We start from the raw sequence: 11,620 nt of genomic DNA, 5'->3' as shown, positions 1-11,620 counted from the left end.
AGAAAGATTTACTGAGTAAATGTAATCAACTATTTTTTATTGTTACCTACTAAAAATTCTAAAATATACATATAAACATTCTTTCTTTAAATAGTGTACAAAAAACGAATTTCCGATATTTTTTATTGGACCAAATAAATGCTGTGAGAGCAGCACATTATCATAATCATTATCATTATATAATCATAATACGTGGAAACGTGGAATAAATCGGGAATTTATTTCATCCAAGACGGTGATAGAGGATTTTAGTGGGCGTTTACTTGAATGACGAATAGCATTATAAGTCACGTTTTGAGTGGAAGTCAACACAAACAAATGTTTATAAAAGTTACAAATACAGTATAGCTTGTACTGTATCAGCTAAATGTATACAATGATTGATCTTATCAATAACGTTATTAATGACTATAGGCCCAGTATATCATGCGCAACAGATGGGAAAACGTATACACGTAGCCCACTTTGCCTCTATGCAGTAAGGTAGCCGAATTCTCTTTTGAGCTCTAGTAATGAACTTTTAACTATCGGTAGTTTACGTACCAGCAGATGAGATGAGTAAAGTTATACACTCATCATACACAATATAGGCCTAAGTGCGATATTTACCCCGTATTAAGTCCAATTGGACTCGAAAATGTACGTGAGACAATATGACAAGAAAAAAGAAAAAGCTTTCAATAAAATGAAGAGGGACAAGACACGTCACAGGACTAGACTAACATGCAACATAATGCCAAAAGGAGGAGCATCCAAGGACTGGAGGAAGAAGGTGAGGATAACAAAATAGTTACGTGAACAGAAATAAGGCTGCAGAAAAACAAACGCCACCAACGTATCACCTTTCAATTGGGCGGCGGTTCAAATTCTCATTTTGTTTATTTGCACATCGCTTCGCGCGAATACGGTCAGCTTTATTTCACGCTTTTAACATTTTGATAACAAGTTTATTTATCTAGATTAGAATGGATTCTTTAGTTGAGTTAAATTTAAAGAGCCTTTAGCGACACTGCAAACATTTTGATTGGCACAAAACTCAATTGCTTTCTATGGAAATTGACACTAGGCCTATATAGGCTATACAGTATAAAATTTATTTATTCACACGATACTGATGTGTACAGCACAACTCGTTCAATCAACATTGATTGTTTTTGCACAAGTTCGTGATATTACAAAATTAATAAAACACCATATAAATATGAAAAAGAAAGACACATTTGAAAATAAAATTACAGCAGAATCCCTTCCATCGGGGACACTATACCGGTGCTTCCCGCGTAAACGGGAACCCATATAGTATTTACAGTGCAGAAATTAAACTCGTGAAGTTCTTAACAGAGAAATAAACTGAAGATTATATATATTTTCCTGCGTTTATCCACCAGTATCCAGATGAGATGGATTTACATGTTACCAGTATACTGCAGTGGAGTCTGGTGAAGAATTGGCAGACGGCGGTCCTACTCTTTTCAAAGAATGCACTGCGTTCTTTAACAAGCACAGTTAAGAACCATGTTGGACACGGGACTAACGTGCGTAATATACACGTAGTAGTCCAGCCCCAGTTGAAAAGAGAGCGACGATTGGATTCGAACCGTCATCGTCGTTTTTGTATTTATACAATCTCTCGGTACTGATAATTTGTCGAGTATCATTGATAAATTCTGTAATAGGTCTATCACATTGAGGGACTAGCATGTGGCTGTCATGGATTCGTGCCATATTTATTGTATCCTTTAGACAAGATGCTTTACCCGCATTGCCTTCGGATGCGACGTAAATCCGTTGGTCGAGTGTACATAATACGTTAACGAACTCGGTATACTATTCGAAAAGAGCAAGGCCTCGGGATCCCGGTCGGTTAGCTCCCGGTCGCGGAGGGCCTAACTTTCCAGTTAAGCTTGAGGATGATTGTATTACTTTACAGTACATTAGACAACTAAACCAACAAAATACCTTTTATAGTTTACGTATTTTTTATTAAACAGTGCGGTGAATATTCACATAATTGTACAAGTTTTTGACGCTTACAGCCAGGTTGGCAGGAGACGCTAAACTTAAATTTATTTTTATATCGGCTTTAGTAAAACCATATCTATATACACAGTGACTCGTTATCTAATACTAACCCTTATAACGATACAAATCTATATCACTATGGTTTGAACCAAAATCAGTCAACTGTCTCTGTAACGGTAGAATACAAACACCTTACTGACATTGAGTAATGCTAGTCAGCTGTAACCAACATGATCAATATAAAAATTGTTATAGTAAAATTAATAAAAAGAATTTATGAATAAAGGTTACACAATTAGAATAGCCCTATTGTCAAAAGAAACCGGGTTAGAGTTATCTAGAAGGTGAACGTTCACCTTTGTTCTATGAAAAGTTAAACAACTTGGAGTAATTTAACATTTTTAATTAAAATTAAGTCGTATATATATAATATACGGAACCAATTATTTTCCAAATCTATTCAGCCATTTAAAACAACGGATATACCCTGTTAATTACCCTTTAATACGAATTTAAGTAGGACGATAAATAATGTATAGCTTATTTTACACTATTGTGTAATAAGGAATACACTAATCACTAATCGTGAAATATAACTAATATGATGGTTTATTTATTGCACAGTATCGTAACTGGAACATGTTAAAATAAATGATTAATAACCCATTTTACTCGGTTGTTTAACACACCAATTCAAAATCCAATATAACTTCAATTTATTAGTGTTTGTACGTGTAAACACGCGGTTAGATCCTTGGTATTATCACTATTAAATCAAATCAATATTCTTAATTGAAATACAGTAGAAACTTATTGAAAATCACTTATCAGGGGAATCCACATTGAAGAGACTACTTCTGAAATATATTGTTGAACGTTTTATCCAATTTTATCAAGGATGGCAATCGATAATATTGGATTTTAAATCGGAAACAGATTGACTTTTCGTGTAATAGAGTAACGCGACATTAATCTAAAATTGATACAATCAAATACAGTAAATGGTTTCTTAAAAGCATATTTGATGTATCTATCTAAGATGATACTGTTTTAAATATATCAACGTTATTATTGATACTGGCCGTAATTGATAAATCTACAGATCGATATGTATTACAACCTAAATACGGATAACGATAAAATAAGCTATAGATAGGTCATTTCACAATTTTCTATTCATTTAATACAAGTTTTATCGTTCTGGTTATCGGTATGCGCATGGGCAATACGTAGATTTATTTCCATGGTATAGTGCGACCAGACCCTTAACAACAGTTATATTAATAACGCATATACTGACCCCAGATTTGAAGAAGAGACAATCAGAGTAATAAACAGACAAGATAACTGAAGCTATTCACACACAATGCATGCACAATTTTTAAACCTTCTTATGTTTTTAAACTGTTTTACAACGAACACAATGTTAATTAAACTTTGGTTCGTATCTTTGGTTTTGAGAATGTAAATATTCTCTTCATACTGACATGGGCAATATACTATGATCATGCTCTCAAAACTAGTCGGGATGTAACGTATTGCCTCACTGCTAGTCCAAGATACAGGGTACAGGGTAGGGTGAAATTTAGCCCACTATAGACGAATTATGGAATTCATCAACGTGGTTTTTAATGTAATCGGCTAACTTTATGTAAATTAGTACAGTGTTTTTTGTTTGATGTTTACTGGCGATTACTTAGTTTACCCTTGTACAGTACATTAAAACGCATACACACCACACGGTTTACGTGTTGCAACATAAATTTAACGACTTCGTTTCTTCATCTGCACTTTCCTTTCAAATTTGGCAAGCACCAACATAGTACTATATATCACAGAGATTATTCTCTTATTGTTCAAGGCTAGCCGACTTCTTAGCCTAAATCTTGCTAAGCCCATCACTTAGCCCTCTAAATACTGATCCACTTGACTTCCAATCTATAGCTTTACGGCGATAAGCTGCGAAAAGAACGCACTCCTTTCCAATCCTACCCACCCATAAGTGTCGTCCTGTGGCGTCAGCTAACTGCGACCAAATTCTTTTGTCCATTTTTGTTAGAAAGTAAATTGTCTTCATTTCCTTTTACTATGAAGCATTTCCATAAGCAGACTATTGAATGGAACTTCTCCGCTAAGATGTTTACAGTAGAGGAAGTCTTCTGCCCTCGTTGCTATGTGTCGGATTTCTGGAAGGATGCGCAGAAGTTGGTTAAATTTATCGTGAATACCTGAATAATTTGAAACGGTGTAGTCTAACAAAGATGAACTGATTTGATCTTGGTAACTATCAACCATGTGTTTGTCTTGCAGTGAGTTCACATCTGAAAGATAAATCGAGAAATATAATTATTAATTTACTCACAAGTGAGGTATAAAGGGGCGATTCATTTGCGATGACCGATGACCAGCCTAGGTCAAGTCAATCGATGTGTCGTCGCCTGAACCTAGAAACCATCAACCTGTGTCGAGGTACGTGAGGAGCGTCCTACTATTACCGCAAGCGCACAATGAACTAACATGACGTTGTAATTTTAGCATATATATAATATTACACATGGTTGGGTTGGATGGTAGGGAAATTCGTTTAGAGACAATTCTGGGCCATTTAGACGTTTAGGCGCCTTTATTTAATATTTGGTTTATCATGCTTTATGATTACAAACTGAATATAATTTCAATCGTTCTTGTAAAAGCTATAACCACACAAACGGGGAAGTTGTAGCTGAATTACGAGGAGGCAGAGTTTCCGTTTCACTCTCATAATTCGACTGTTCAAAACGTATCTTTCAAATCATATCCAGTACAGTACAGTTCATTAATTGTGTAGGATTCTATTCATTATCTCCTGTACCTTCCCTAACGTAATATACATAAAATAAATAGAGATTTGTTTTCAATCAATCTCTGGTGGTTTTATCTAAAAGTAATTACTGTGTGCTACAGTAGTGCGTACCTGAATTTAAAAGGACCATAAACTTCATACAGACGAACTCTTTATAATCGATCTTTAGCTCCTGCATTCGCATAATCAACCTTGAAATTCGTTCAGCGACGTTTTCCATTCCAACGGGGAGAGCTGGCAACGATTTAGGGTCGATCGTCTGTCCAGTAACAAGAAGGATGCCTTCACCATTGTAATGCACTTGCCTATACATGTGGTCAAATATTAGAAGCTCACTCCATGCGTTCTGTAATAACTTCATTTGGTCTTCGACCTGTAGAAAAATATAAATTAACGTGAATTATACATTTTATGTTTATTTTATATTCATTGTAACCTTTCCAGTTTCAGGACTTGAAATAAGGACGCAAAAATAGCGTTATATATTACAGTTTTGGAATAGGACATCTAGGGCGTATAGGACATAAAGGGATTATTAAATATGTTCTCATTAGTCAGTGTGTCATTTGTACGTACCTTAAGTTCTCTGAAAAAGATGCTATTTCTTGCCCAGTCTACGAATGCGAAGAGTGTTTGGTCTGCTAGCTTACACGTCATACCGAAGATATCTCCAGGAGCTGTCATGCCCATTTGTGACTGCATAAAACTGGCTACTTTACTTTGCAGTTGGGCAGGGTCTGTTTCACTTTTTAACAGTTCTGAAATCAATTTAGGTGTATTGTCCGGTTCTGGTTTCACATCCAATGGACTTGTGCTTGTGGTTGGTGAGTTGCAAGACGTCGGCGGTAAATGGGAATTTGTTGTGTAATTTAGAGGTTGCATTTGTCCATTCATGTAGCCGTTAGGGGTAGAGGCAATTGGCTGTGGAATGTTCATAAGGGTAGGCTTGCGAGGATCTCGAATGACGACGGCTTGTGGAGGGTAAAGAGGCAAACTAGTTGATGCCGCCGCGTGGATGTTCTTTAGAGCCATAGAAATATCAGGTCCAACCACTTGCCTTGTCGCAAGTAACTTGTTTTTCAATTGTTGTTTTTGTGCACGATCTCTCTTGTACATCGGTCCAAATTTATTACGTCCACCTCGCATTCTATCAGGTCTAACAGCTGAAAGATATTGAAATAACATCGTTAATGTAATGACCTCTTTTAAACACTGACCTATTTAAATTATGTGTTTAACACGTATCTCATTATTCTTAACATAACGGATAAAAAAAACACCGACAAATTTAGTATAACGGTTCAGTGCGTACAGTTTTTAACTATACAGTACATCAATCTAATACTTTTATGCAAATTCATTACAGATTATAAAGAATAGGGATTGGTCGTGATCGGGGATAACTGGTTAATCTAGAATAAACCCCTGGATTAGCGTTTAGTATATTGGTCGCTGTAAACGCGACCTATATAATTTATCGAGCCGATGCAAACAACTCACGCACACCACCATTGTAGTACCAGTATTTCCTATACATGGAGATTAGTTCCATTTTCATAGAATTTTTTTAACAGTTATTTGAAATTAAATCTCTAAACTATGTCATCTGCTTGACCTGAATAATATGGCCGGTTTTTAAATTTGGTTTGTGAATGCAACGTTGCAACCAGAAACCATCGAGAGGCAGGAAGTCAATGAGTATTACCATCCGCCCATTTTCTTTATTCCTGAATGGTTATTATTAGTGCTTAGCGTGCTATTTTCCACATAAATATAAGTCAAGTTTAATATATTTAATGCATTTAAATATGAGACAACATTGTTTTATAATGTCAGTTGTCTGTTCTTTTTATTATTTATTAATATTAGTTTTAACGTTTTTGAAATTAGGTAGGTATTTGGTGGTATTGAAAAGGTGCAAAGCAGTTACATGCTATTTGGTAATAGTTATTCAAATATTCTATTTTATATATACCTTCTAATTTCATTCCCACTTTCAGACACTTTTGAAATCTGCAATACGGACATCGTTTTCGCTGGGTTTTATCGATTGCACAGTTCCTATTCTCAATACATGTGTACACTTTTTTGTTTTGCACCGTTCGTTTGAAGAAGCCTTTACAGCTTTCACACGTTAACAATCCGTAGTGATAGCCTGACACCTTATCGCCACAGACAGGGCACTGCTCATCTTCAAATTCTACTTTTACGTTGTTCTGCTCAAAGTTGAAGTCCATCCCCAATGTTGGCGCTAAAATGATTTAATAAAAAAAAAGAGAATATTTTAAATCAATCACATCAACATAATAATTAAATAGTTACTACTAGCACCAGATGTTTATTATGATGTAACATAACGCTATGGTCGTTGCTGGGAAAATGTAACCAGTGATGCGTGACCAGGTCTGCTTTAATCAATTGTATCTCTACCCGTATTCAACGTTATGAATAATTCGTGCAAACCACTATATTATCTTTTCTGATAGTGAAATATTCTATAATAGTGTATAGAATATTCTTAAAAGCCTGGCTTCGATTATATTACTCTGCAGATAATAGCATTAAACGCGGACAATAAGCAGCATAAACTGTATTGTCATCTGTTAATCTGCATGGCTCTTAATCTAGATGTATTACGTAACTTCTAATAAGCTATACAATTAGCTGGTCGGCTATTATCATAAAACAAACACGGGAAGGGTTCGAGTTTTGCATACTATTAGCCACGCATTCAAAAGATAACGTTACACAAAAAAGCCTACAACGGTTTATCGATGACGCCAGTGGCACAAATAATAAAACTACGGAAAAAAAATGGAGTGATTTGTGCACAATATAACGGATGCTATTCACAATGTTAAGGGTATCTTAGCGTGAGAATTTACAACACTGCGGGTCAAATGAAGTATTAAGAACTCACTCGGTTAGTAATTGAAGACATGTAGTCATGATAATTACATAAAATTAACCATATGAAATAACGATTATTCATAAGTAAAAATACACACATACATTTATTTATTGATAATCATATTCCTAACTCATTATTATTCAATGTGGTAAAATGTGGTTAAATACAATTAAAAGATAGTGTTTGTATGAATAAATTGTTAGAAACACGCAGATGAACATCAGAAATAGTTAGATAGTAAGTAGAAAGGCTACCACCCGTGTAAAACGTAATTATTATAATCGAAACATTATAATCTTTTGAATAATACAACGATGGTCATATTCCTGTACATACCAAAGTACTATAGCCTACTACTATATAGCCATGCAAAGAAGTATTATTTTAATGTATTAAAATTGTATTGTTGGGTTTACGGTTGTGCAGTATGACGGTATTACAGGGTATTTAAGTACCTAATTTATTATTGTATTGGTAAATTTAAATTTACGTTGGAATCTCATTATATTTTAAGATTAATTGTAGGCGTTGCATTTTTTAACAATTATACGTTAGTATAGACTCTTTATTCGTCTAAAACAGACTCAGTAAAAATATATACATATTTTCACACTAACTAAAGGTACCTGTATTAATTTAAAAAGTATGCAAAATAAAGAGTTCAATGTATGTCATGTATGATGTTAGGCCTATTTTTTTGGTAAAACAAACACACACTACAGTATCCCGATAATCATTAGTAAACGTGGTTGTGGATATCTTTTAATATCACAATATATGATAACGAATGTAACATGCGATTCTATAACTATATGCCTACCACTAGCCCTACGATATAGGTATGCGGATATTAACCACGCACACTTCACGTACTACACTGACCACCCCCTAAACTTAAAGGGATTCTTCTTGAAAACAAACATAATAAATACACAAACATTCATAACAAATACCACATGTCCCAGGGTATCACCGATTGAAACGATAAATATAGGAAAACATGAGGCATATTATCGGTTTTCTGAAAACCGCCCATTAAAAGCGGCTTTTAGTCCGGAATAGATACCCTGGAAACAGCACCATACAGGCACCTTCAATAGGCTTCGATAGCCTCTATACAGTCATACTGACCTTGACCCGGCGGGGACGAGTTTCCCGAGTCACGAGGTTCTTGCAACTCTACTTCGCTTGTCATCGCGAAAATAAGTTCAGAGCGATAAAATACACCTAAAAGCGTATATTACAGTCCAAATTATCGAAAGTCCGGGTAAAACGTCCGAGAGTGAAGCAATGTAAATCCCCCTCTATTTGCAAAGCGATTGTATGTTAGCCACTATTTAACGCAAACAGTACAACTATGGCAGGGCGATGTTGAATAAAAGACGGGATTGATAACAGCATCGCGAATCGTGGCCAGCAATCCGAACGTGATTATTTTATCCCTGTGCGCATGTGCACAGGACTATATTAATAATAATACATATTAATGAGATTCTTAGTCACGTTCTCTTCTGTCCAAGCTGGCTATGTGAAACGCGATTTGATTGGTCAGTTGCTTGTAGGATTGTCTTTGTTAAGATCTGACATTGGCCAGTAAGAGGCGAGATGACTAATGTGTTCGGCGACGGTTTAGCTGGTGTGCATCAATAAAGCTCGGGAAGGAATGCCTTCCGAGTATAAACCCTAAATGTAAATACAAACCCACGTGATAGTTTTGCAGTTCACTGGCTCTGGTTTATTTAGAGTGCAATGACTTTAAAACTTTTTGAAAATTGCAATACATACAATATATACAGGCATGGAAATGCAACCTACGTAAATAATACCTAAATTTATAATTACAAATATTTTACATTAAATAAATAATACTATATTATTTTACGGAGCAGCTCTCTGCAACCATGTTACGTCTACTGCAATCTAACAACTACTGTACTATTATTCAGGAGGGGTGTATACTAAAAAAGTTTAAGCAATACCATTTAGCATTTTGGAGACACATGTCATTGCTTTTACAATAAAAAAAAGTGAATTCACAAATATGACTTTTTATGACATTAGTTTATGATATTAGTATCAGGTGATATAAAAATTAAATTGTTTTTAATTCTGTATATAAACACAGAAGCGCGTTAGTTAGCATTTAAAAATGAAAATGAATTTTGTTTTATTAATATATGCACTAACGTAAATACTTAAAATGATGGAGGATAATTATACCGTTTTAATATTGAAATTAATTAAGTAATTTACTCACTTTTTATAGTGTCCAAGTTAAACTCAGGTGCAGCTGGGCCATATTCCTCGTAATGGGACATCGGAGTAGGATAGAAGGTATCGTAGTGATCTGGTAACATAGGCATGTCAACAATAAGTTACTGCTATGTAAGTCAGTATATTATATTACTCCTTAATAGTTGCAGGCTAGCCTATCATCAGCGCTAAATTTTGCCTAATAACACTAGTTCGCCACTCTGTGTTCTGATCTATCTATGCTTAGCCCACAAATGAAATGTGTTTACTTCCGCAGTAGGTTTAATACTATAGCGATTGTAGAGCCTATCTTCGTGCTTTACAAATCAAACACTACGTGCTGAATCCTCTTGTGCTGAGCATGCGCAGTAGCAGCTCAGTCATATCGTTCGTCACAAACCGAATGAGTATGTATGTATACAGCGTGTTTATGTGGTGGAAGCTGTACTGGCAGTGCAATATGATCGGTCTGACTGTCCGTAGAGAAACCGGACGGAGACCTAAATATTAGCTAACATGTCAATCTAAAATTTCGTGATAATTCCTCTCTAGAGCCGAGTTAAATACTACGAAATAATTCAATTTCGGGCATAGTTCTTACATACAACATTCCATAACGTAATTATTTATAATGACAGTTATAGTTCTATTATATTTATTTTTTAAATAGTTCATTAAATTTCTACACATAATGTAAGAGATTTATGTTATATATATAATATATGTATATATGTAAACACATTTGTCATGGAGGATAGTAATAGAAACAAAATCATTAATTTTCTATTTTTAAACATTGAGTTGTTAGTGGTTTAATACGGAGTGTACTATTCCTGGTGCCCTATTAGCAACACCACGGTGCGGTTGCGGTAAACGATACGGGGTTAACTAAAGGTTGATTCCGAATGGAGGGTGCATGCCACTAGGAAAGTGCAGCCTCTTCTTAGCACGTTTACCCACATCAATACTTATTTGCCGATCTACGTTTTCCTTCAGGTTAGGAAATTTAAGATTGTTTGATCGGGGTCATCCAGCGAACACAAAGTCGTGAGATTCATAATACTTTTACTATCATTGTTATATGCTACACATTGGCGTGTCATTAATTTTATTTTTTTTTTCTAATATTTTTATAGTACAAAATATTTCACGATTATGTTTTATTTAGTGATTAATTTATGTGTTCTCCAATTTAATAGTCAGACGATATTATAGGCCTAATTTTACCAAACACGTTTCATCGTAAATTCGTTTAAATATTTAGAAGAATTTCCTTTATTTACAATTCCATACATTAGCCAATTAGGAAAAGTACATGACACCCGCTAATTTATCGGTTAATTACTGAAAATGGAAATGATAATAATAATTCGTATTAATAAATGTCAGTAATATTATATAGCATTCTCGGTAATAAGATGATACTTGACGCCCTCTATTTCAATATTTATCTAAACTATGAATGTTTGTGTGAAAACCATGGTGAAATAATTTATTTCTCCATGGTGAAACCATGAAAAAAAAATGTGAATAAAAAAATACCTGTGTACTTCCTGTGGATTTAGTCATTAAAGGTATTTGAAGCAAAGTTT

General features: G+C 34.8%; 1 protein-coding gene across 2 annotated transcripts; it reads right to left on the bottom strand.

Annotated features, from left to right (window-relative positions):
• Positions 1-1,939: 1,939 nt before the first annotated feature.
• LOC140046508 (nuclear receptor subfamily 5 group A member 2-like) lies at positions 1,940-10,309 on the bottom strand. Of its 2 annotated transcripts, none has more exons than XM_072091170.1 (5): positions 10,033-10,309; positions 6,840-7,115; positions 5,441-6,027; positions 4,976-5,237; positions 1,940-4,343 (listed from the first exon to the last, which is right to left on the bottom strand). In XM_072091170.1, the coding sequence occupies exons 1-5, from the start codon at positions 10,136-10,138 to the stop codon at positions 4,096-4,098; spliced, it is 1,479 nt and encodes a 492-aa protein (XP_071947271.1). In that variant the 5' UTR covers positions 10,139-10,309; the 3' UTR covers positions 1,940-4,095. The 2 variants fall into 2 exon arrangements, with proteins under 2 accessions (XP_071947271.1, XP_071947272.1); XM_072091171.1 differs by lacking the exon at positions 10,033-10,309 and adding an exon at positions 8,907-9,612.
• Positions 10,310-11,620: the final 1,311 nt, after the last annotated feature.

The sequence above is a fragment of the Antedon mediterranea genome, chromosome 4 (assembly GCF_964355755.1).
Source record: "Antedon mediterranea chromosome 4, ecAntMedi1.1, whole genome shotgun sequence".
NCBI lineage: Eukaryota > Metazoa > Echinodermata > Crinoidea > Comatulida > Antedonidae > Antedon > Antedon mediterranea.
The sequence above is the reverse complement of the archived record's forward strand: the minus strand, read 5'-3'. Positions and strand labels throughout refer to the sequence as shown.